Here is a 27,001-nt window from a genome sequence, read left to right as displayed (position 1 = left end):
AAAGAAGCATGGGTTACCTGCAGAGGTCGAGGTCAGCTATGCGAGGACCAGGATGCTGCTTCCCCAAGAGAGGGGAGAATGAAGAAAGAAGTAAGGGTCAGACATACTCTTTCATTCACGCAGACTAAGACCGGGTAACAACGCCCTCAACCTACAGCTACTTGTCCAAAAAGGAGCCTGAGGTTAGACCAGCTGTTGTGCAGCCACCACAGGGCCGATAGAAAACGTATCGAGGCTCCTGTGGGTCACGTCTTGCAGGTAGTGGGCTGTGAAGGTCGTCTGACGCTTTCAGACCCTAGCTTGAAGTACCTGCGTCACAGAGAAGTTTCTCTCGAAGGCCAGGGATGTAGCAACACCCCTGACATCGTGTGCCCTAGGGCGACGTGACGGAGGAGGGTCTGGATTCAAGGCATGGTGGATAACCCTTTGAATCCAAGCTGAGATGGTGTTCCTGGTAACCCTCCTCTTAGTCCTGCCTGTGCTCACAAACAAAGCTCGCACTTGAGGACGGACTGCAGCCGTTCTCTTCAAGTAGTGCCTCAGACACCTCACTGGACATAGTAGCAGCTGGTCTGGGTCGCTTGTTACAGAACGGAGACTTGCGATCTTGAAAGAGTCGAAGCGAGGATTCGGCACTCCAGGATTCTGAGCCTTGGCAACAAACTCAGTGACGAACCTGAACGTTACCTCCCCCCATCCCCTTGAATGGGCGATGTCGTACGAGAGAGCATGAAGTTCACTAACCCGCTTGGCCGAAGCCAAAGCGAGTAGGAAAGCCGTCTTCCAAGATAGGTGGCGATCGGAGGCCTGCCGTAATGGTTCGAAGGGAGGTCTCTTCAGAGCACTGAGGACTCGAACCACGTTCCAAGGAGGAGGTCTCACTTCCGACTGGGGGCAGGTAAGCTCATAGCTACGTATGAGAGTTCTAGCGATGAAGAAATATCCACGCCCATCAGCCTGAAGGCCAAGCTTAAGGCTGAGCGATAGCCTTTCACTGCCGAGACAGAAAGGCGCATTTCTTCCCGCAGATATACGAGGAAGTCCGCTATTGCTGGAATAGTGGCATCGAGTGGAGAGATACCCCTTCCACGACACCAACCACAAAAGACTCTCCACTTTGCTTGGTAAACTCCCTCAGAGGACCTTCGCAGGTGCCGAGACATTCTCTCCGCAACCTGTTGCGAAAAGCCTCTCTCCGCGAGGAGACGCTGGATAGTCTCCAGGCGTGAAGCCAAAGCGAGGCTACAGCCATGTGAGGGACGCCGGAGTGGGGTTGTCTGAGAAGCTCGTGTCGTGGAGGAAGTTCCCTCGGGAACTCCGTCAGGAGCTGCAGAAGGTCCGGGAACCATTCCGCGTGATGCCATAGCGGAGCTACCAGAGTCATCGAAAAGTTGACCGATAGTCTGGTCCTGTTGAGCACCCTTCTCATCAGATAGAACGGTGGGAAGGCGTACACGTCGATGTTGTCCCACCGTTGCTGGAAAGCATCTTGCCAGAGTGCCTTGGGGTCCGGGACTGGGGAGCAGTACAGGGGCAGCTTGAAGTTCAAAGCTGTCGCGAACAAGTCCACAGTCGGGGAACCCCACAAAGTCAGGACTTTGCTGGCTATCTGAGGATCCAAAGACCACTCGGTACTCACTATCTGCGAGGCCCTGCTCAGACTGTCGGCGAGCACATTCCTCTTGCCAGGAATGAAGTGAGCTGATAGTGTTATCGAGCGGATTTCGGTCCACCTCAGAGTCTCTACTGCAAGATGGGATAGCTGCTGAGAAAAAGTGCCTCCCTGCTTGTTGATATAAGCCACTACCCTGGTGTTGTCGCTCATCACCACCACAGAGTGACCCGCCAGGGACCGTTGGAACTGCTGAAGAGCCAGAAAGACGGCCTTCAATTCTAGCAGGTTGATGTGTAGGCACTTTTCTGATTCTGACCAAAGGCCTGAGGCCCTCTGGTTCAGAACGTGCGCCCCCCACCCTTCTTTTGACGCGTCCGAAAACAGTGTCAATTCCGGGGGGAGGACGAGAAGACTCACTCCCTTCCGAAGGTTCTCGTCGACCAGCCACCATCGCAAGTCCGTCTGTTCCAGAGACCCCATTGGGATCAGAATGTCCGGAGAATCGGATCCTTGATTCCACCGGGACTTGAGCCGCCATTGAAGGGATCTCATCCTGAGGCGGCTGTTTGGAACCAGACGAGCCAGGGAGGATAGGTGACCCAAGAGACGCAACCACGACTGGGCGGGGAGTTCTTCTCGCCTGAGGAAGGGTTCCGCCACCCTCTTCAGCCTTGCTATCCGGTCGTCTGATGGAAAGGCTTTGTGGAGATTGGTGTCTATTCGCATGCCTAGATAAACCAGTCGTTGGGACGGCTGCAGAGAGGACTTCTCGAGGTTTACCACGATCCCCAGATCCTGGCAAAGATCCAGAAGCCTGTCTCGGTGCCGAAGAAGGGTCGACTCCGAGTCTGCTAGGACCAGCCAATCCTCCAAATAACGAAGGAGACGAATGCCGTTCCTGTGCGCCCAAGATGAAATCAGGGTGAACACTGGTGAACACCTGAGGAGCTGTAGAGAGACCGAAACACAGCACCTTGAACTGGTAGATCTTGTCGTCTAGGCAGAATCTCAGGTACTTCCTGGAAGACGGATGGATTGGGATCTGGAAGTACGCGTCCTTTAGATCCAGTGTGCACATGAAATTTTGTGGTCTCACCGCAAGTCTGACCGTGTCTGCTGTCTCCATGCTGAACCGGGTTTGCTTGATAAACCCGTTCAGAGCTGAGAGGTCGATGACAGGTCTCCAGCCTCCAGACGCCTTCTTTACAAGAGAGAGTCGACTGAAGAAGCCTGGGGAGCCGTCGATGACAGGTCTCCAGCCTCCAGACGCCTTCTTTACAAGAGAGAGTCGACTGAAGAAGCCTGGGGAGCCGTCGACGACCTCCTGGAGAGCACCCTTCTCGAGCATGGTCTCGACTTTGGCCTGAAGGGCCAGCCCCTTTGCCGATCCCGTGGCATAGGAGCTCAACGACACTGGATTCGCTGTCAGGGGAGGTTGAGATGTTGTGAACGGGACGCGATAGCCTTGGCCGATCACTGAGACCGTCCAAGCATCGGCCCTGCGTTGCTGCCACCTGCGGACGCATCGCTGAAGGCATCCCCCCACAGGTGGACACGCAGGGGGACTGCCACCCCTAGGACTTGCGGCCACGGCCGCTACCCCTAGGCGTCTTGCCTCCCCTGGAGGACTTACCGCCCCTCTTGACCTTGGCTGGAAAGGGCTGGAGCTTAGACACCAGCTTCTTAACTGCCGGTGCCTGCTTCGGAGCCTTACGAGGCTGCTGCTGCTATTGCGGCAGAGCTGGAGGCTTATAGGGCCGAGCTGTAAGGGCCCTATGGAGGAGGGAGTCCTGGCTGGATTTCCTCCACCTCTCAGCCGTTTGCTCCATGTCCTGAGGCTCAAACAGGTTCTCCCCCAGAAGGGAAGCATGTCTGAGCCTACACACATCCACGGCGGGGACCTTCGGATGGAATCTCTCGGTCACAACATCGCGCCGCTTCAACACCGAGTTGGCCCACAGGATGGTAACCTGGTGCGCCAAAAACTTGATGGAGCGGGTGCCCGAGAGTAAGAAGGTCTCCAGGGCCTTCCTATTGGTCTCCTTGGACAAGTCCTCAGAGCGCAATAGGATGCCCAGAGTTCCTAGCCAAAAGTCCAGCCACGAAGTGGCCTGCGTGGCACACTTCGCGACCTTTTCATGGCTAAGGATCTCTGCCGCCGAGTACGACACCTGCCGGGCAGAGAGCTTCTCAAGGGGAACTCCCTTCGCCAGCTCCTCCACGGAGTGATGGAGAGGAAGAGCGAGGCTGGACTCACCCAAGATCTCGAAATACCTCCTCTGCTGAAGACGAGGAGGAGGGATGAGCTTGTTCCCGGCAGAGGAACGACTGGAGGAGGCAAGAATCGTGAGCTGAGCGTTGGCCCTAGCTCTGGCACTCTTCAGACCCCGAGACCAGGGCAGAGCCGCAATGGACTTAGGGGCCGTCCGAACGTCAAACACTTCGTCCAAGATAGTGTCCTTGCCTTCACGGGGGGCGATCACGGGGTCCATAAGCCCGTTAAGTTGCCTTATCAGGCTCAGGACCTGCCAGAAGGCATGTTCGGATTCCTGCTGATCTCCTCCTTGCAGGCTGGCAGCTAAGTCTCCTGTCCCCGGAATCTCTTCCTGGGGTGAAGCGTGGACGTTCCCCCGGGGAGCCGCGGGTTCCTGGCGAATCCTCGAAGATGATTTCGGGACGGTCTTGGAGTCCTTGGTTTCCCTTCTGGGAGGGATACAGGATCCCAACAAAGAGGTTCGAGGAGCCCCTTCCGCACGAGACGATTCTCCTCCATGAAGCGAAGTCTCCCACCTTGGTGCTGAGGGGAAGACTACCGCTTCACTGGACTCACCCGAGGACGGAAAAGCCTCGTCCACGGGAGAAGGAGAAAATGCCCGAGCAGGAGAAGGGGGCTTCGCGACAGACCTCTTGGGAACCAACTTCGCCCTGGGGGAAGTCACCACGAAGTCCACTCCTCTCTTTCTCTTCAACGTAGGAGAGGTAGCCGTTGGTTTGTTGCCCTGATCGGCGAGTGCTGGTTTCATTACCCTCACTAACGCCCGCATCAGAGGACCAAACCAAGTCTGTTGCTCCACGGACACAGAGTCCGAAATCCTCGCTGGAGGGAAAGGGATCGGGCGATCCTATGGAGTGGACACCACAGTACCTGCCTGAAAAGAAGGGGGGGAAGAATGATGCACTAACCTCTCCGCAGTGTCTTCCCTGTCCTGCACTACAGTCCTGCGTTTGGATGGAGGCGATCCCGAGCGCTGTCTAGGAACACGCGTTCCTGCTGCTACCACGGGCTGCGAAATTCGTCGCGAACGATGGTCGCGCGAAGGTGAGCGGTCGCGCGGGCGAGCGGTCGTGCAGGCGAGTGGGCGCGAGGGTGTACAGGTGAACGAGCGCGTGGCCAAGTCGGCGAACGAATGCGTTGGCGCTTGGGCGAGGAAGGTCGCTGGCGACGTAGATCAGCAGGCCATCGGTGGTGAGCTGACGAGCGCTGACGCGCAGGAAGGCAATGGCGCGTTGTCGCATGGTGACGCGTTGGCGAGCGCTAGCGCGCAGGTGAATGATCGCGCGATGGCGAGCTAGCAGATGGCGAACCATGTCCTTCCAGAATCTCTGGTCGACGACGCGTTGGAGAACGCGTGCGCGCAGGCTGTAAGTCACGCGGGCGGTCCGGAGATCGCCGCTGAACAGGTGATCGTTGACGCGTAGGAGAACGCTGACGAACAGGCGATACTAGGATCGTCTGTGAACGGTGACGAACAGGCGATACTAGGATCGTCTGTGAACGCTGGCGAGCAGGTGATCGCTGACGAGCAAGAGGGCGACGCGTGAGATCCTGTGAAGGAGCAGGTGGCGTGGCGCGTTCACGAACAGGAACAGGAAGAGCGTAGGCGCGTGGGCGAACATGTGCTTTAGAAACACGTGCTGGAGAACGCGGACGATGTTGAGTAGACACAAGATGAGGATCGCGAGAGAGCTCAGGAGACTGATGGCGCGCAGGGTGTCCAACAGGGACTGCAGGATGATCAGAGACCACAGGGGAGCGCTGGCGAGCAAGAGCGCTGACGAACGGGAGAGCGCTGACGAGCAGGAGAGCGCCTGTGCGCTAACACTGCAGAAGGGCGAGCAGGGGAATGCTGGCGCGCTAAGCGCTCTTCAGGAACCACAGGATGTAGGATGTCCTCAGGAGAGCGCTGACGAGGAGGGCAAACATCAGGAGAGCGCCGGCGAACAGGTGAGCGCTGACGAGCAGGAGAGCATTGACGAGCAGGAGAGCGCTGACGAGCAGGAGAGCGCTGACGAGCAGGAGAGCGCTGACGAGCAGGAGAGCGCTGACGAGCAGGAGAGCGCTGACGAGCAGGAGAGCGCCTGTGCGCTAACACTGCACGTGAAAGGGAAGAATCCCTTTACCCCGAAGGGACCGTTGCCCGTCGGGTGACGAGGTCCCCAGAAGGTGAAGTTCTAGCAGGAGTAGGAGAACGGTCTGCAGAGAGGTCCAAAGGAGCAGGAGCTGTAGGCTGAGTACGACGAGGAGAGTCCCCTTCGGAGGAAGAAGATCCAAAAAGGCGCCTCTTAACCCCCTTATAAGGGGAAGGGAGGCCCTTGCGACGCAGCGGACGGTGAGCCTTACGGCGAAGGCAGCCACGGGGAAGATCATCAGGACCATCAGTCCTCCGAAGGGGAGTCTCAGTCAAGGCACTTCCCTTAGAGGGAAGCTGAACAGCAGAAGAGCCCGAAGGACTCACTTCCCCCTTCGAAGGATGTACGGAAGGGGGAGGAGAGCCGTCAGCACCATCATCCTCAACTGCACCTGCAGAGGATTGCCCCGCCCCGCCGGAGGCCTCTGCCACCACGACGTCGACGATAGACAGAGGGTCTACCTCTGCTACCGCCGGCGACTGCTTAACGGCGGCCCCCAACGAGACAGGGTCAATCAAGGCGACCCTGGAGGGCAAGCCCTTAAGCCCCAGGGAAGCCCAAATCTGTAAAAGATCATCATTAGACAACGAATTATCAATAACCTCCCCCGGAGGAGGAGGGGGAACCACCCCGCTATGGGAGGCGACGCCCTCTCCCCCCACCCAAGGTCGGGAAACAGAACTAGGGCCTACGCTACCACTCGGCCGACTCTCCTTAGGAGCCGGACGAGGGGGAGCTTCAGCGGAGGTTTGGGCGGCGAAAGAAGAGTCCCGAGAACATTCCTCCTTCAAGGCAACCCCCGAAGGAGAACGGTCTCTCTTGGACTTCTTCTTACGCCGGTGGCCAAACCTCTCCCACTGGGAGGCAGACCACTCCCTACACGTTTTCCAGGTCACACCATCGGCCCCGACACTGAGGGTAAAGGGTGTGAGGATCCGTATCCAAGGCCGACATAAAGGTCCCACAAGGGCGGCCGGCAACACCAGGGCACGTACGCATAGCAAAGATAAAAAAAAAAAGGTAGTCAACTTCAAACACACACAAGCTGTAGTAAAGAAAAAGCAGAAAAAAGATTAAAGGCTGTCAACGAGGACGATGGACAGACACGTCTCTTCACCGCCGAGCCAAAAGTGAAGTGAAGCAAGTCACCGGTGTGTGTGTGGGGGGGGGGAGGGGTAGCAAGCTACCCTTCCCCTACCCCCGCTAACTAGCGCGGGGGTAATTAACCCTCGTTAAAACTATTGGCTCGTCATTTCAGCTGCGCTAAAAGGTAAACCCAATGTAAACAGCGTGGTTTGTATTTCGGTTACGGAACAAATAAAATTTTCCATGACCCTGTCATTCAGATCATACTTACTTTATCAATAACTTCACTCAGGTAATGAGTTGAAGGCTGGGCTTGAAAGGTTTCCATGGCAAGGCAAGAAGATGCATCCTGCGACAGGTTGCAATGGACTGCAGCGCTGGTTGTTGCAACACCAAATATAAATACAAACGGAATGTTTCTTATGTGTTCCCTGGAACCAAATAGAGGTGAGATTTATGAAATGTATAAGATATATCTGATAATAATCAACAACTAATAAATGCAGTAAAAGGGACAATTTCATTCTCTGTGTTGGTATTTAAGAACATAATAAATGAAGGACTAATATTTAGAAATTCCACAGTATATTCTTGTATAAACACAGTATTGCATAAACTAGATACATGAGAATCTTCTCTCAAAGTAAACAGAGGAAAGTAGATACCGTAAGTAAGCACTATCCAAAAATGCACAATTCTGAGAAATTTTTATTTTATTTTCCATGATATAAGACCAAGAGGGTAATTTCAATTAAACAATTTCTGGTAGCTGATTCACACATTTACAGATGATTTTACTTGTGGAATTTTGGCCATATGGCCCAGTTCTACAGTCAAGGAGTCTAATCAGTGCCAATGTTTAACTGGGAGAAAGCTGAAAAGTAGATACAGATAGGGGGAGGCACTTTACAAACACAAACTGTACACCATCTGAGATGCACTTATAGCATTACCGGATGAGTCATCTTCCATGTACACTTACCTACATATCAAAATAATGTCTTGGAGAACATGTGATGGGAAACTTTCCACATCTTCGAAAATAATAACGACAGGTTTCCGATGCCCCTCCTCTACTTTCATCTTCTTCCTCGGAGATGAATCATCCATGGAAGGACTCTCAGACATTCGTTTTTTCAATTTGGTTGAAGACGTTTTCTTACCGTGAGGTGATTTTGATTTGATTGGTGAGGAGTTCTTATTGAGGTTCATCTGTTCCTAGAAAGAAATAGATGCAAAAATAGAATTTTAATAATAAAAGTGATGTCCAAATTGCTTCTCCTCGAAGCTGTGTCGACATATACCCGATAATAAAAAAATTTCAGTTCTCTCCTCTTGCTAAATGCTTCCCCTTCAGGGAACTACCACACGCTCTGGTGGTTGAAGGCAGTTAACTGATAGATGATAATACGAGATATTACTGCCTGCTTTTCAGTTTTTGAAGCCGAAAACCCGGTCGTTAATCTCTTGACATCACTGACCAGTGGGGATGAGGAGGCATGTATATAAACAGCAGGTGAGTATTTTGCAATTACAGAGAATGGGAAATTATTTTCGTGGTAGACGATGTCACAGCTTTGAGTGAAAGCAACGTGAACATCAAGTAATTGGTATATTTCTTAACTCTAAAAACCTGTCCCCTATAACGAGTATGGCTTTACTGAAGTCATACTTCAATTAAATGATCATAGTTTGTATTTGTGTAAGAATTTATATAATTCCAAAAACTCGTGTCTCTCTTCCAGATGACATAAGTCATGAATATGAATAATAATTCTATTTGATATAAGTCTCTATCGACGTTATTTAAAAGTTTTATAAACATCTATTTACACTGAAGATTTTAATTATGCATGTTACTAAGGTTATGGAATTGGAATTCTAAAATAAAATTTAAATCTATGCATATCAATAAACATTTTGTGCAGTAACTAAATATATCCACATATCATGAAAAAAGATGTTTCAGTAAAGTACTTAATTTTTTCAAATATTTTGTATAATATCTAAATTTGTCATGTCAATAAATACTTACTTTTTCCAAGTGTTATTATAAATAATTTGATTTAAATCTATAAACACGTAATCAATAACATTCTCAAAATATTTAAATCTTTATCGCGTAAACAGTATTGTAAATGTTTTCATAATTACATACATTTCATAAACCTTATATTCAACAAAATCATTGAAAATTATGTGAAATCAATGACCTCTTCAAAACCATACCAAGAGTAAGCTTAGAAAACAATACTAGTGTGCATCTAGGCCTTACCTGATACCATGAACTGAGGACAGCCATTGTACACTGTGCTCTCTTCACAGTAAGACCGCACTCTTCCTCCATGAGCTCATCGGAATAACTAATATTCATCAACTGGGAAATCAGCTTGTAAATGGCCCCTCTGAAAATTGATAATTATGGCACTCATTATTGCTATTATTATTATCATTATTATATAATTAAACGCGGTTACTGAGTTTACTAGATACACAGGAATTACCAGCTTTAAAAGGAGTGGTGTACTGAATTCAGAATAAGGTAAATCAGACCAATAAATAAACTAAACCAATAAGAAAAATACAAATTTTTTATGTATTACACAAACCTTGCTTCTTTAAAACAGGGGCAGTGTACTTTGGCTCATGGAACAGCAGTTGAATCATTAACAAGGTAACTAAACCTCTGAGAGAGTAATAGTTCTCTCTTATTCACAATGTCAGGATGCCAGAAAACTTCAATTCATTCATATATACTCGCTCTCTCTCAATCTTTGTTTCTTTGCTAAGTCTCTATTGAGGTTCTATAATTGAGCACCACAGAGCTAAAAACTATAAAATATTGTACATCGGCAACATGAATGAAACTTCGGTTAACGTTATGCTATTCAACTAACAGTACTGTACATGTAAATAAAATATGAGAGAAGCCTTTCAAATAAATAATAATAAATAATAATTATAATAATTGGAATAAGGCACCATGGTTGGCTTACCTAATCCATTATACTCGCAAATGAGATCAAGGATCTTCAAAACCGAACGCTTAGATCCGGGGTTCTCTCACTTCATAGAAACTTGGAACGCTCATTGTCGTGTAAAACCAAGGAAAAATCACTCTCAGTGGCACAATACTGTCACTGCATTGGTGGATTCAAAGGCACAGGGGTCAACTTGTGTGGGCTGCCAAGCGATCCCTCAAAACACAGCCAGACAGTAAACTTTGAAATCATAAAAAGGGCACAAAACTCTTTAAGCTAACTTCGTTACCAGTTAAAACGGGTAGAGGCAAGTCTTGTGGCCAAATTAGGGTAAATCCCTCTATGAGGAGGCAAATGTTTCTGCATAGGCAAAGCCAAACAGTGAGTAGATTAGACTCTTCCCTCCCTTCCCAAGTGTTACCTGTGGACCGACTCCAAGGGGTACCAGTAGTGTACAGGTTAGTCTCCAGCCCGGGAAGGAAGGAACACTGACCCAAAGAGTTCTTCTAGCATCAACTTAGTGAAAATTCCTTTCCTTACTTCCGAAGGTTTAGTCATTTTAGATATCTTCCACTCTTCAGATAACCACCACCTACTGTACACTCATCCTCATCAAAAGTATGATTGCATAGCCATACCCCTACAAAAGGCACAATGTACATGAGGCCTTACTACTTCTTGGGAAGTTCCACAAATCTCAGGACATACACTCCTTTGCAAGAAGTGGCCAAAGAAATGAAGACAAAGAAAAATAACTAAAAGCTGGTGAAAGAGAGCAGTAAGGCCAAACTCAAAAGTGGCTGATCTTTGAGTCAGGTCGATGGGACTATCACCCTTACCCACCTCTTGTTAGTCAACTATCTGATTTACGATTCAACAGCCATCCCAACTTGTGCCGAAGTATCTCATATTCTAAAAGACAAAAATTTTAGCTTTTCATAGGAACAAACCCGTTGTAGGTCAACTATCTGGTTTACCATTTAACAGCCATCGCAACTTTTGCCGAAGAGTTTCATATTCTAAAGGACAAAAATTTTAGCTTTTCATAGGAACAAACCGATCATAAAAATAAAAAAAAAATCTGACAACCTTATATACTAATATAGAGAGAGAAAGAGATACTAACCTGATGGTAGAACATTCCAAACTCTTAAGATGAGCAATATGAGGAGACACATTCTCCAGAACCATGTCCCTGATGCTTCCAAATATTGCTGTGTGGTCGGGCATGTTGACGCCAGTCAGGATACAAGCAGTGGGGATGTCATTTGGGTTGTCTGGGCTCGGCTTTGTTTGTTGATGAGCCAATTTGATGAATTCCAGAAGTTCAGTGAATACTTTGGCATGAGTCTTCTTTTGTAAGGTCTAGAAATAAAGGTCAGTATCAAGAATGCCATATTCAAAGACCTTTTCTTAATGGGTAACTATAAGCAACCATGTCATCTTCTTTATGAAAAAAATAAAAAGATTGATAACCACATTGACACAAGCAATCTGAAAATACAACTTGAAACAAGGAACCTCTTGTTGTTCACATTACTATATATAGAGCACAGTACTTCATAAGTTTGCAATGTCCCTCAAAAAAAATCATAAACAACCCAACGTACCGTATTGTACTCCTTAAAAGTAAGGACCATCTTTATCAAATTAAGTCTGAACACAATCACCAGTACAGTAATTATTTTTATCATTTACCTCAATTTAGAGATGAATATTACCATCTCTCTTGCCCTTTTATGTCCCCACATCAGATGATAAGCATTCACATGACTCAAAACATATAATTCAACAAAGGTAAAAAGAACAATAACTCTAACAAGTACCAACAGAACAATGCTATCATCGATTTGCAAAGATAAAACAACCAATACATTGACAAAATTTCCTTCACTTATCACTGTATCTTTAAATACTTGGCAATGGAGGACACCATTATGAGCCTTCCATTATCTTACATAAGAAAAAACTTACCTCTGTGATATCTGTTACAATCTCCATGCATTTTGTATAATTGTTAAAAGTAGTTTCTCTCTCTTCATCAGTGTCTCCTGGCCAGTAATCCACAGCATTGGCTTGGGGCTTTACTCCCTTTTTTCTTTTGAAAGCAAAAACACCCTGTAAAGAAAAATAATGAGAACACATCAGTTTTGTTAAAAGCACTATTTATGGTAGTTTGTAGCGCTACGGCCAAGCGTCCTAATTTGCTTATTATCGCTCCGACTGTTATCTTGTATAGAATATATACGTTTGGAAATGGTCTACGGATCTTAAATATGTCGCAGCCCCCCTGGGTAAGGACACGGCTTTTAGCATAGGTTAGGTGGGTTTTTTAAGTTAGCTTCTCCCGTCGTACTCGTAGGTAAGGAAAATGTTGTGAGAGGGGGGGGGGTCCGGGGGGGGGCGAATCCCCCAAGGGTAAGGATACGGCTTTTAGCATAGGTTAAGTGGGTTTTTTAAGTTAGCTTCTCCCGCCAAAATCGTTTTTAGAACGACTGCCATAGTTCAGAATATTCCAGTTTTCTACGGGATCTGGCCGTCACCCTACAAAGGCTCCACTATTTATACACAAGGTCTGTTTTTATCTGGTACCAATAAGACCAGTAACAGAAAATGTGGAAAGGGAGTGAGGAGGGCTTGGGAGGATCCTGGAAGGGGGAGAAAATCAAGAGGGAGGCAGAGAATTAGATGGCGAGATAAGATGAAGGATATGGAGGGAAGAGGTTGCCTTTGATTTTGAAAGCATTGGAGAGGGAGCATCAGGCAACCAACCCCTTAATGTAGGGATAACGGTGCGGAAGAAGAAAACCCCCACCCCAGCTAGGTAAGTAGGTAAGGACATGGCTTGCAGGTTAGGTTAGGGGGGAAAGTTTAGATTAGTTGGTGTCCATTTTTAATACACAAGGAACGGTTTCATTGTAGTGAATTACATGGCAATGTAACCTAGAAAAAAAACTACTGTTTTTAATAGAAAAAATTACGCTCTCTTCGAAAATGACACTCGTTCCCGTCGCAAATTAATAGTTTCAGAAATATATATACATCTATATCCTCCAATAATGGGGGACCCCCAGTGGGAACTCGGGGTTTTGGGTGGGGAAAACATACTGGGGAATCGATATATAAACGTAAAACAAGCCTTTTCATCTCTAGACATTACCTTCTTGAAATTATAATAACCGGAGGAAAATACAAAACAGTAAATCTGGATAAACTTTGGAGGCGCCGTTACAAAGATTGTGTCATGAAAAAATACAGTAACCAGTGCTGCCAACGTCCGATGTAGATCAAATGTTATTTTGTGACCTGTCATACTACTAGGCTAGGTTAGGTGGGTTTGTTAGGTTCTGTGCCCTTTTTGTACTTTTTATATATTGAGTAAAACTTATATGGAGAAATTATTTAATATATGGAAATATCTATCATTACTATCTTTAGTAATGTCAACGTGCCGTTGGTAACTCTGTGTACCATACGTCAACGTTGGTAACACTGTGTATTATTGGTATCGTTGCTAATGTTATCATTCGTTCGTAAGAGAAGTGACACCGTGCATCTTAAAGTTATCCGAATTGGTTGATCTGTTTGATTCCGATTGAAATGAACATCAAATTCGCTTAATTCACGTTATTTACTATAGGAAAACAATTATATTTCGTTTCCCCAGTATGTTTTCCCCACCCAAAACCCCGAGTTCCCACTGGGGTCCCCCAATATCGTAGGATATAGATGTATATATATTTCTGAAACTATTCATTTGCGACGGAAACGAGTGTCATTTTTGAAGAGATCGTAATTTTTTCTATAAGAAACAGTAGTTTTTTTCCTAGGTTACATTGCCATGTAATTCACTACAAAAATACCCAAGGAACTGGCCGTTGATATACAAAGGCTCCAAGGCTTCTTACCTACTGGGGGGTACGGACCCTAAGACCACTCCTTACACAACTGTATTCGTCGCTCACCATCCTAACGAACTACATTCACCCTAAGAATCCTTCAGATGAATATTATCTTATAGTATACCAATACTCAAATGCACCACGAGATATGGGTTGGAGGAGTCCGTGGTTTTGTAAATTACATGGGGAGTTTTGAGGTTTCAAATGTTTACGAGAACAGAATGACATAGGTTATATTTATAAACGTTTTTATTTTGTATCCTACCAATACATTAATTCAATATCAAGTAGTATTAATGGGCTTGTATGACATTAAGCACCATTGCATTAATGTTATTACCTTAAATAAATTAAAAGAAAAACTAAAAGGAACATCAAACAAAAAATTAATCTGGCGGGAAAAGGACGAGCAAGAGCTACTTTTTAAACATCGCTGAACGTGTTTTTAAGCGTTGCTATTATGTTAAATGGCAAAAATTGGATGCATAATCACCCGAAAACTCTACATTCCCTAAATAACACATCATGTTAAGTTAAATAAATGGAATTACTACCTTTGAAACAGAGACGGTCGAAGTCATTTCAATGAGGATCACAATATGTAAACAAATACTCTTCTTCTATACTGCGTTCCGCGGAGTCTGAGACGTCTACTGGCAGTGATATGACCAGTCACCTTGGTTTGCTGAACATCACATTAATCAAATTTTCCAAAATGCGTATTTCAAACACGCGTTTTTACTCCAAGATCAACCACAATTAATAAAAGACAGTAACAGTATCACTTGATTGATAAAATAACACAGGAACGTATTAAAAACTAATATCCAAGTAAAGGGTTCTGTCATTACTTAACAACTATAAAATGGAATATTTTGCTATAGCCCACATCTATTTCCCTTTGTTTGTAAATAGATACCCTTTTCACTTATAGATAAAGAGAAATGAAAACTACTGATAAATAGCTAATCATCGAATGAACGAAATTATGTATATCTGAAATAAAGATAAAAACAGTTTAGCCGTGGGCCCTCGAATCTACCTACGTTCATCCTTGACTTTGTTGCATATGTAAAGCTTCCCTTTCTAAGAAGGGTATTGCCTTGCAAAAGTTACAAATATGAGATTTAGCTACTCACGCTAATCCCTTCGTGTCATCAGCAGCAGGTTTAGCAGCTACCAACACTTTTACTAGGCACAGAAGGTCATTTACTTCATGAATGACATAGATGATACCAATGAAACTATTAACCTTGTTCTTACCATTGTTGGGCAAAGAATGATAGTCAAACAACGAAAACCAAATTAAAATGATACTGAGTTTATGTTTGTGCGAAAGAAAACCACCTTAAGAAACTTAGGTGACATTTAAATAAATGTTAATGATAACTTGGTCCCAATAGCTGTAATTTGTCTCTCAGTGCTAGAATAAATATTGCAACTAGAAAAAAATGACATAATCTTAGAAACGTTGCTTTTGTAAAAGAAAAAAAATAAATAAGTATCTGGATGAATATTCTGTAAAGAAATTTGTGATTCACTGTGTTATTAACATGATTCACTACTGTAACTCCATATATCACAATCTACCCAAAGTGCAACTTTAGAAATTACAAATAATAAACAGAGGAGCAAGACATAAAGGTGTCCCACTTCGAGAAAGGATCAATTCTTTAACAATTAAATCACATCGGCTACCTATTAAAGCTAGAATAAAGTTTAAGATAAGACCAACATATCTAAGAAAAGTTCTACACATCGTACAGCCAACGAATCGTAATGTCACGAGAATAGTTACAGGTGGTTCCAAGTTATTGGAGCTGTAGATTCTAGAGCTTTCAAATATGCAAGCTCCCACTAAACAACCGAAAGACTGAAGATATTAACGCTTTTATAAAAAAGGAAACTGAACTCTTTCTTGTTTTCTAAGTGCTTCGATAATGTGGATTTTGACAATTAACGGGGAATATACTTTGCGATACTTTAAATACCTAAGAATGTATACGACAATCAGATCTTGTAGGTCCTGTAGCCTAGTTCATCGAGTTTCCTTGTGTGTAGGACTAGGAAAACAAACCTTAAGGTAGCCTAAAGTAAAGTCATCATCATCATGCTGAAAAATCCTAGCAGGGATCTGGCTGCATTTATAGATAGGGCAATGAATATAAAAGAAGAGTTTAAGAAGCCCAAACTGATTACCACAACAGGTTGCCAAAACTGATGAAAGCAAGGTGTTATCCTATCCAATTTCAAAGTAGAAGGGAATAAAAGTAAAGATTGAGAACCTCATTATGATATTAATTTATTTAAGGCACAGATGATATAAACTTAATAACAATCATAAGAATAAGCTTAGAAGCTTTGCACCTATCTATAAAGAGATAGAGTGCCCGCAAACTTACTTTGCGGAGTGAGCAATAAGGAACCAGGAACCATCATCATCTCCTCCTACGCCTATTGACACAAACGGCCTCGGTTAGATTTCGCCAGTCGTCTCTGTCTTGAGCTTTTAATTCAATACTTATCCACTCATCATCTCCTACTACACGCTTCATAGTTCTCAGCCATGCAGTCCTGGGTCTTCCATCTCTTACATAGTTCTCAGCCATATAGGTCTGGGTCTTCCAACTCATTCATAGTTCTCAGACATGTAGGCTTGGATCTTCCAACTCTTACCTAGATCTTCCGACTAAAACAAAGTATAGGAATGGTAGAGGCAAGGGACAGATGTCATATAATCAGCGCACTAGTCATCTCTCCATCAAGCTATGACCAGGGAGGGCCAGGCAATGGCTCCTTATCTCGAACCCCGTCTAACAGATTTTGGAAGGGGCATTACCAATAGGCTATCACAACCTAAAATCTTTAAAATCTGAATGACCTACAAAGCCTAGTCGAGGAGATAACTAGACTCATTTTCTTTTCTTGAAGCTTTTGCTGTAATAATAATAATAATAATAATAATAATAATAATTCAAAACATTCGTGCCTTTTCTATCACAATTATTAATATTGCAAGTTAAGCTACAACAAGGAAAAATAGCCTAGTGAGGAAAGGAAAAAAAGTGCAAGAGAAGTAATAAACAAGAAAAACAAAATATGCTAAAACAGTAACAACATTAAATTAGATCTTTCATATAAAAAGAACAGGAGGAAGAGAAATAAAATAGAACAGCGTGACCGAGTGTATCCTCAAGCCAGAGAACTCTAACCCAAGACAGTGGAAGACCATGGTACAGAGGCTATGACACTACCCAAGACTAGAGAACAATGGTTTGATTTTGGAGTGTCCTTCTCCTAGAAAAACTGCTTACCATAACTAAAGAGTCTCCTCTACCGTTAGCAAGAGGAAAGTGGCCACTGAACAATTACAGTGCAGTAGTTAACCCTTTGGGTGAAGAATAATTGTTTGGTAATCTCAGTTTTTTCAGGTGTATGAGGAGAGAGGAGAATGTGGAAAGAATAAGCCAGACTATTCAGTATATCTGTAGGTAAAGATTAAATGAGCCGTAACCAGAGAAAGGGATTCAATTCAAATGCAGTCTGTCTTGGCCAGTCAAAGGACCCATTAACTCTCTAACGGTAGTATCTCAACAGGTGGCTGGTGCCCTGGCCAACCTACTTATGTTGAAGCCCAATAGGGCCCAATACTGCACAGCATTTTGGAAGTTTTATTCCAGCTGTGTTTATATTGTGGAATGATCTTCCTAATCGGGCAGTTGAATCGGTGGAACTTTAGACATTCAAACTTGTATTGACTGATTTTATGTTCAATGGGTAGATATAACTTTATTTTCAAATTTATATATGACAGGTCTATTTCAACACTGTTTGGTTACTGATATTAAATTATCTTATATCTTTTGTTCATTGCTTTTCATATATAGTTCGCCTATTTGCTTATTTCCTTTTCTCACTGGGCTACTTCCCATGTTGGAGCCCTAGGCCTGAGTAGCATCCTACTTTTTAAGATTAATAATAAAAGTAATGCTATCTCTTTGTCAGTTAGTATATGCAGTATCGTTATCATATTCCTGGTAGACATTGTCATAACTTTAGACGTTTCACGTGTATATTAGAAACTACTGAAATTAACTAAAGTTCAAGTCTTGTTGGTTTTAGCGTTTTCGAATAGGCCTACGCTTCACAACGAGATTATATTCCTTTGTTATCGTGTTCATCAGCAAGATCGTCAATATTTTCTCCAACTTCTTAAGCCCTGGATCGAGCATGCCCGACGGGCAAAGAGTGATACCAGGCCACAATAGTTAGTGAAAATGAGGGTTGATGACGTCAGAAGCGGGAAAACTAAAGGCAGGGATCTGGTAAACCACCTAGGGGCTAGACGCACCGTCAAAAAGCCCCTGTCTGGAGAGAAGCTCCGGGCAATCTAAAGAAGAAGAAGAAGGGATCTGGTAACACTGTATGATGCCAGATCCCTGTCTGTGGTTTTCCCGCTTCTGGCGTCATTAACCCTCATTCTCACTAACTATTGTGGTCTGGTATCACTGTTTGCCCGTCGGGCATGCTCGATCGTGTGGACAGGGCTTTAAATAACAAATAAAGAGCTAGAAATTTCAAAATCTTGCAAGATGACAGAGTCCCTTTAAGTCTAAGCACTGTAAAGTAACATCAGCAATTAGAGGACTATTTGTATCATGCCTTATAGCACAAATATCAGCATAATAAATGTACGGACATTTATATTATCATGTTTTTCGCCATGTGATCGATATTTTGACATTTAGCTCTTTTTTCAATAAAATGACATAAGAAGGTGCGATATTCGTATTTATAAGCCTATTTTATTGGTTGTTGATATGATCAGCCTACAACTTGCGCCTTATATCAACTATTATTATTATTATTATTAATCACAGTCTTTTCAACTCGGTGGTATTTATAGTGTAGGGTTCCGGGTTGCATCCTGCCTCCTTAGGAGTCCATCACTTTTCTTATCATGGCGTCCGTTTCTAGGATCACACTCTTCTGCATGAGTCCTGGAGCTACTTCAGCCTCTAGTTTTTCTAGATTCCTTTTCAGAGACCTTGGGATCGTGCCTAGTGTTCCTATGATTATGAGTACAATTTCCACTGGCGTATCCCATATCCTTCTTATTGCCAATTTCAGGTCTTGATACTTATCCATTTTTCCCGCTCTTTCTCTTCAACTCTGGAGTCCCATGGTACTGCGACATCAATGAGTGATGCTTTCTTCTTGATATTGTCAATCAACGTCACATATGGTCTATTTGCACGTATCACCCTATCTGTTCTGATACCATAGTCCCAGAGGATCTTTGCCTGGTCGTTTTCTATAAGTCCCTCAGGTTGGTGCTCGTGCGACTTATAACTGCAGGCCGTGCAAGGTAGCTGATGTTTCCAACCCAAATTGGAAAACCAGGATTTTATGAACCCAAGGGCTCCAACAGGGAAAATAGCCAAGTGAGGAAAGGAAATAATGAAACAGAATAGTGTGCCCGAGTGTACCCTCATTACAGCTAAAATGTATATTAACAGGCACGGTAAAATGGAGAGAGAGAGAGAGAGAGAGAGAGAGAGAGAGAGAGAGAGAGAGAGAGAGAGAGAATATTGAAATAGATAGCCATATAATGCACTTTCTTTAACTAGTAATAATAACGTCTCAGCGTACTGCCTATCTTGAAGGTCTAAATTCAGCTTAAAGATGAGTCTAGCAACAAGAGCTTGAGAAACCTCTTCGACACCGACTGGCTAAGATTTTAGGTATACAGACGCCAGTAGCTTTGTTAATAAGATATTAATTTTCTCTCTCTCTCTCTCTCTCTCTCTCTCTCTCTCTCTCTCTCTCTCTCTCTCTCTCTCTCTCTCTCTCTCTCTCTCTCATCAACCTGTTAAAGGATTGATCCACCAGTGATTGTTTTACTGATTGCTTATATATGGAAATGTATTATCATCATTATCATTACTTAGTAGGCTACAACCTTAGTTGGAAAAGCAGGATACTATAAGCCCCGGGGCTCCAACAGGGAAAATGGCCCAGTGAGGAAAGGAAAATAAAATATTTTAAGAGTAACAACAAAATAAATATTTCCTTTATAGAATATAAAAACTTTAACAAAACAAAAAGAAGGGAAATAAGATAGAATAGTGTGCTCGAGTGTACCCTCAAGCAAGAGATCTCTAAACCAAGAAAGTGGAAGACCATGGTGCTGAGGCTATGGCAATACCCAAGACTAGAGAACAATGGTTTGATTTTGTAGTGTCCTTCTCCTAGAAGAGCTGCTTACCGTAGCTAAAGAGTCTTTTATCCTTACCAAGAGGAAAGTGGCCACTGAATAATTACAGTGCAGTAACTCCTTGAGTAAAGAAGAATTGTTTGGTAATATGTGTTGTCGGGTGTATGCGGCCAGAGGAGTATATGTAAAGAATATGCCAAACTAGTCAGTGTGTGTAAGTAGGCAAAGGGAAAATGAACCGTAATCAGAGAGAAGAATCCAATGTAGTACTGTCTGGCCAGTCAAAAGACCCCATAACTCTCTAGCGGTAGTATCTCAACGGGGGTCCTGGTACCCTGGCCAACCTACTACCTACTATAGGATGAAAGGTCAAATTAAATATATTTTTCATTATTAAGGCAATTGGTAGAAAAGAATAGTTAAAATTTGGTGTTCGACTATTACTCTAAAGTCCTTTAGAACCTAAATCTAAAAATTGATAGATGAAAAGGATTAAGCTACATTGTTAAAATTAGGCGAAGCTTTCAATCATGATATATATATATATATATATATATATATATATATATGTGTTTGTGTATATATATGTATATATATGAATATAGATATAATATATATATATATATATATAAATATATATATATACATACATATATATGTATATATATGAATATAAATATATATATATATATATATATATATATATATATATTCATATATACATATATATATATATATATATATATATATATATATATATATATATGTATATATATATAGACAATATATATTTATGTGTGTGTATGTATGTATGTGTGCTCTCATATACTCTCCATATATACATATGAAGGAAGTGGCTATGGTGTAAGAATTGCTCATAGAATTATTAATGAAATCTCTGCTGGAGCAAAGAAGAAAAAGAAGCATATACCCATCAAAAAGAGAGACGTATCTGTTATAACAACAGAAGATGAAGAAATACAACGTTGGATAGAACACTTTAGTGAAGTCATGAATAGGAGATATGAAGGGAATAATTTGATTGATATACCTGAAGCTGATGAAGACCTTGATGTGCCCATGAATGAATTCAGTGTGTTTGAAGTTGAAGCTATCATTAAAAAAACTCAGGAGATGTAAAGTCCCTGGTTACGATGGAATATCTGCTGAGATGATACTGGCTGAAAATGAAGTGACCCCCAGAGTACTTTAAAAATTATTTCGTAGAATGTGACATGAAGAGGAGTGTTGGTGAAAATGACAAAAAAGAGAGACCTAACTGATTGCAATAGTTACAGAGGCCTCCCACTTACGCCAGTTGTCATGAAAATATGTAGTATGCTTATTCTAAAGAGACTGGAGAGAAAGATTGAAGAAAAGCTGAGAGATGAATAAGCAGGATTTATAAAAGATAGAAGTTGTGCTGACTAAATTTTCCTTTGGAGACATGTTGTACAACAATGCGTAGAATATAGAAATTCACTTTTGATGGCATTTGTGGACTATGAAAAAGCCTTTGATAGTGTGCACCGGCCAATTTTGTGGAGAGTCTTTCGTTATTATGGAATTCCTCTTACTGTAGATATGTAAATTTGATTAAGTCTGTTCATGAGTATAGCAAGTGCAAAATTGATGTTAGTGGAGTCTTATCAAATGAAATTCCAGTGATCAGCGGAGTACTCCAAGGGAATGTGTTGTCACCTATGTTGTTCATCTTCCTCGTGGATTTTATGATGCGTAGTACAGTTGGAGATGGTGAAGAAGGATTGGACTGGACTGATAATAGGAAATTAGCTGACCTATTGTATGCTGATGACGCAGTCCTTATTAGCAAAAACACCACAGGACTTGCAATGCTTGCTAACCAGAATGCATGAAATATCACAGGAAGTTAGGCTCAAGATAAATAAAAGGAAGACAGAGATGATGGGAACGGAATATGCAATGGAAGATGAAATATCATTGGAAGGAGAAAGGATTAATGAGGTAGAATAATTTGAGTATTTATAAACTATGATCTCCAATACAGGGTCATTAGTATTGGAGTTTAGTGAAAGATTGAAAAAAAAAATCAGACAATGGCCAGGTTCAGTAAAATTTGGAAATCAAATCTACTGAAATTACACATAGAATGATGCTATATATCAGTTTAGTGAGATCTGTGTTACTGTATGGACACGAGTCGTGGTACGACAATGAAACATATCCAACAGATTTAGTAGATTTGAGAACAAAGTCCTCAGAAGGATATTAGGAATTAAATGGCAGGAGACGATTAGAAATGAAATATAAGAAAGGTCACTCAAGTGCCATATGTGGATGAGAGCATGGTGAGGGGTAGATGGCGATGGTTTGGGCACGTTCTTCGCACTCCCCAAGAGAGATTAGTTCACCAAACTTTCAACTGTGCTCCACAAGACACTAGAAGAGTTGGAAGAACCAGGCCTACATGGCTGAGGACTATGAATCGTGAAGTAGGAGATAATGAATGGAGAAGTACTGAAATAAAAGCTCAAGATAGAGACGACTGGCGAAATCTAACTGAGACCCTTTGCGTCAATAAACGTGGGATAAAATAATGATGATGATACATCAAAAGGGCTTATTAAGGATTCCAATTAACATCGAACGTGCATAGGCCTATAGGCAACCTAGGATTTCATTAGGAGAATCCAATTATTGGGCTGAATTTCTAGTAAAGGCAAATTAGAGTAATATGCGAGGTTCAATTATAGAGGATGTGTCAATTATATTCATATAATTTTGGAATGAGCCTAGGCCTATATGAAAATTAAGATGCAAATTTTAATGACTATTATACATAACGATTAACAGATAGTCCGCTTCTGCTGTTGAACACAGAGAGAGAGAGAGAGAGAGAGAGAGAGAGAGAGAGAGAGAGAGAGAGAGAGAGAGAGAGAGAGAGAGAGAGAGAGAGAGTCCTTTGAATTGAGCTAAAAAGCAAGTGAGCTTTAAAACCAACAGCATTTTCCTTTTCACATATGATTGTTTCACTCTTTCTTCAACGGAGAATATTTTGCGATGTAATTGCTCAAATTACCATCCAATAATTATTTTTTCTTTTATTAGAATCACCATCCAAAATTAATCTTATTTATATGCATTGTCAGCCAACCCGCAAGGGAAGGCTTTGGCGTAGATTAATTTATTATCACCCAGAGTAAGTAGGCGATTGATGAATCTGCTATCACGAGAGAGAGAGAGAGAGAGAGAGAGAGAGAGAGAGAGAGAGAGAGAGAGAGAGAGAGAGAGGCTGCAATTGTGTGGGAGAGGTGAGTGGGTGTTTGCACAAAAGGGACGGGGGTTTATCCGAGGGCGGGGTGATGGTGCTCCGAATTGGGAAAGATAGGATAGACTATTTTCCTCCGTGAAAAATGTCGGTCAGTGGGATAAAATCCTCCGGCTGGCAGAAATATATCTCGTAGCTGCAAAACCAGCTCGGGAAAAAGGGAGGAACATGAGTTACATGACAGGTTATCCGAATTTATCGGCCATGGGCGTGCACTCAGGTGCTGGCCAACTCCCTTCGCTTCACCCATGGGAATGAAGCATGTTCGCGCCGCCTTGCCTTCACCTGCAAACCAATTGCCACTTATTTTTAAGTAGATTAATATATTTCGGTGAAAAAGTTCATGAATAATATTATTATATAATATAATAATATGTTTTCTCTGTTTGGTAATATTTGAATCGAATTCTATATCGTATAAGTATGTATTTAATAAAAAAAGGAAATATATTGTTTTGGGCGTGGCAACCCCTCCTTTCATAGGCTCCGCCCTGAACTTGAGTTTGAGTTGGTGTGGTGTTATTAAGAGTCAGCTGTTCGAAGACTGTCGTTCCGGTAGGACGTGGTCTCTGTCTCTCTGTATTAGTTGTTTTTACCACTTCGTTTATTTTGTTTACTTTTACTTAGTGTTATTTGTGTTGACACGTCGACTTGAGCCCCGCGGGGAGCCGATATCAACAACAACAGCTGCTGTCAATGAAGTTTATGTACCGCGAAGTTGACAATTCTGACTTGAACGATGAAAAATAACAAATGAATTTGCACCCGGTTGTACTTTTCGTGTTTAATGATGATTGACAGTTGTTGGTCGCTGGTTTATTAGTTATCGCGATGGAAAGTTCTGGTTTCAATCAGCAACCGATTAAAGGAGGCGAAGAAGAAGAGGAGGAAGAAGATGAAGAAGTAGACACAGATGAAAATAACGGCGATAATGAGTTCGTGGGTGATGATGTTGCAGGAGAAGAGGCTGCTGCTGCTGCTGCTGACGAAGACGCCTCCTCCTCTACTACCTCCAGCTGGAGGAGGAGCAGCACCCTCGTGGACACTTCAGACATCGGCAACGAAAGGGACACCACGGACACCGATTCATTGGACATCGGAGACGTCAATGGCAACTCGACCAAAGGTGAGGCTAAAAGTTTCAAGTTTGTTGGTTTTGGTTTGTTTACGTTTGAGTTGTTTTCAAATGCTGATTCTCGGTTGTTTTCAAATGCTGATTCTCGGTTGTTTTCAAATGCTGATTCTCGGTTGTTTTCAAATGCTGATTCTCGGTTGTTTTCGAAATGCCGGTTCTAAGTTGTTTTGAAATGCTGGTTCTCAGGTGTTTTCAAAATGCTGGTTCTCAGTTGTTTTTGAAATGCCGGTTCTAAGTTGTTTTGAAATGCTGGTTCTCAGATGTTTTCGAAATGCTGGTTCTCAGTTATATTGAAATGCTGGTTCTCAGTTGTTTTGAAATGCTGGTTCACAGTTATATTAAAATGATACTTCACAGTTGTTTTGAAATGCTGGTTCTCAGTTGTTTTCAAATGCTTATTCTCAGTTGTTTTGAAATGCCGGTTCTCAGTTGTTTTGAAATGCTGGTTCTAAGTTGTTATGAAATGCTGGTTCTCAGTTGTGTTCAAATACTGGTTCTCAGTTGTTTTCGAAGAGCTGGTTCCCAGGAGTATGACTGTCGATATAAGCTTAAATGTTTATATTGTTTCTTACCAATATTTATTAAAGTATAAATAATCAAATTTAAAAAATAGAAACCAATTTGACAACAACAACAACAACAACAGCTTTGTAACTTTCGCTTTTAGTGCATAGACTCATTCCCTAGTTCATATCCATAAAAAACTATGGAATATTTAGGCCTATAGTCAATTTAAATTTAGCTCTGAGAAAGTTTAAGAAAAAATAAACATCCAAAGTAGTTATTCCGTAGGCCTAAGGTCAGCCATTCATTGTTCCCCTCGAGCAGAGATTTGGGTCGGCATAAGTGACATTACGTAGTCCCATTTTGCTTTTCCGACCTTGACCTCACGAGTGTTTTAGGCCTAAAGTGGATAGATGCTCAGATATGGCCCAAGTGCGCTACCCGCCCTTTTTTGGACACATCCCGGAAGATGCCATTGTGTTTTTTAAATGTTTAATAATTTTATGTTTTATAATTAATTCATTTATTTATGGAATTAATTATATTAGAAAACCTTTTTATAGAAGAATCCATATTGTGTTTTGAACATTGAATTGATTGATATATATCGATTTTTTTTTTTCAAATTTATGTAGGCCCAAGTTTTTATAAATTATTTTGCTGCCTCATGTATTAGACGAATATATTATCACAACTCAGGAAGTTAGTTATCCATTGTCTTGGTATTAGATAAATTTAGGCCTATGCTATTTAACCGGCATTGAATAATTTCGTGTGACATAACGAAGGGGACTGTTTACCAATTTTTTTTTCTCTCTCTCTCTCTCTCTCTCTCTCTCTCTCTCTCTCTCTCACACACACACACACACACCTTGCTTGTAATTAATTAAAGACAATGTACAGCGTGCTGAGTTTTTATATTATTTGATAAGTTGTTAGAGTCATTAGTATTAAAGTCTATCTTATATAAATGACGCAACTGGTAAGTTTTTTAAAAATAGTTTCATTTCGTGTTAGGTGTTTTTTAATATAAAATTTGTACTTAGGTTTATGAAATTTGTACTTTGGTCCATTAGCGAAGGAATATATAACATTTCCTAATAGGGACATGTATATAGAGAGAATTTATTAGTAGGAGTTATGCAATACTATTATGAAGGGAGATAATTAGTCTGGGGTAAGTTATTTATGTTTTAAATAAATGTATTTTTTTAAATAAAAAAATCTAACGATTTGTCAGAAACGCCGGAGGTAGGCCTATCTATTATTTGTATAAAAGAATTTTCTGTAATCTGTTAACTATTGCTTTCGAAAGTATACAGATAACTGATGATTCGGGTAGTAGGGTGACTGAGACACCAGCCACCCATTGAGAAACTACTGCTAGAAAGTTATTGGGTCTTTTGATGGGCCAGATTATTATTATTATTATTATTATTATTATTATTACTTGCTAAGCTACAATCCTAGTTGGAAAAGCAAGGTGCTATAAACCCTAGGATCCCAGCAGGGAAAATAGCCCAGTGAGGAAATGAAACCGGGAAAATTAAATATTTTAAGAACAGTAACAACATTAAAATAAATATTTCCTATTTAAACTAAACTTAACAAAACAAAAAGAGAAATTAGATAGAATAATGTGCACGAGAGTACCCTCAAGCAAGAGAACTCTAACCCAAGACCGTGGAAGACCATGGTACAGAGGCTATAGCACTACCCAAGACTAGAGAACAATGGTTTGATTTTGGAGTGTCCTTCTCCTAGAAGAGCTGCTTACCACAGCTAGTCTCTTCTACCCTCACCAAGAGGAAAGTGGCCACTGAACAATTACAGTGCAGTAC

At 42.4% G+C, this 27,001-nt stretch overlaps 1 protein-coding gene across 1 annotated transcript in view; it reads right to left on the bottom strand.

The window, feature by feature from the left end:
- Positions 1 to 14,765, bottom strand: part of Orc3 (origin recognition complex subunit 3) — a 68,020-nt gene extending 53,255 nt beyond the window's left edge. The window contains exons 1-6 of the mRNA XM_068393864.1: positions 14,549 to 14,765; positions 12,067 to 12,210; positions 11,219 to 11,457; positions 9,387 to 9,516; positions 8,094 to 8,329; positions 7,383 to 7,542 (exon numbers count right to left, since the gene is read on the bottom strand). Coding sequence (XP_068249965.1) covers positions 7,383 to 7,542; positions 8,094 to 8,329; positions 9,387 to 9,516; positions 11,219 to 11,457; positions 12,067 to 12,210; positions 14,549 to 14,575 — 936 coding nt within the window. The 5' untranslated portion in view covers positions 14,576 to 14,765. The remainder of the gene's footprint in view (positions 1 to 7,382; positions 7,543 to 8,093; positions 8,330 to 9,386; positions 9,517 to 11,218; positions 11,458 to 12,066; positions 12,211 to 14,548) is intronic.
- Positions 14,766 to 27,001: the final 12,236 nt, after the last annotated feature.

The sequence above is a fragment of the Palaemon carinicauda genome, chromosome 19 (assembly GCF_036898095.1).
Source record: "Palaemon carinicauda isolate YSFRI2023 chromosome 19, ASM3689809v2, whole genome shotgun sequence".
In the NCBI taxonomy this organism is placed as follows: domain Eukaryota; kingdom Metazoa; phylum Arthropoda; class Malacostraca; order Decapoda; family Palaemonidae; genus Palaemon; species Palaemon carinicauda.
Note: the sequence above shows the minus strand (reverse complement) of the source record. Positions and strands in the feature narration are given on the sequence as shown.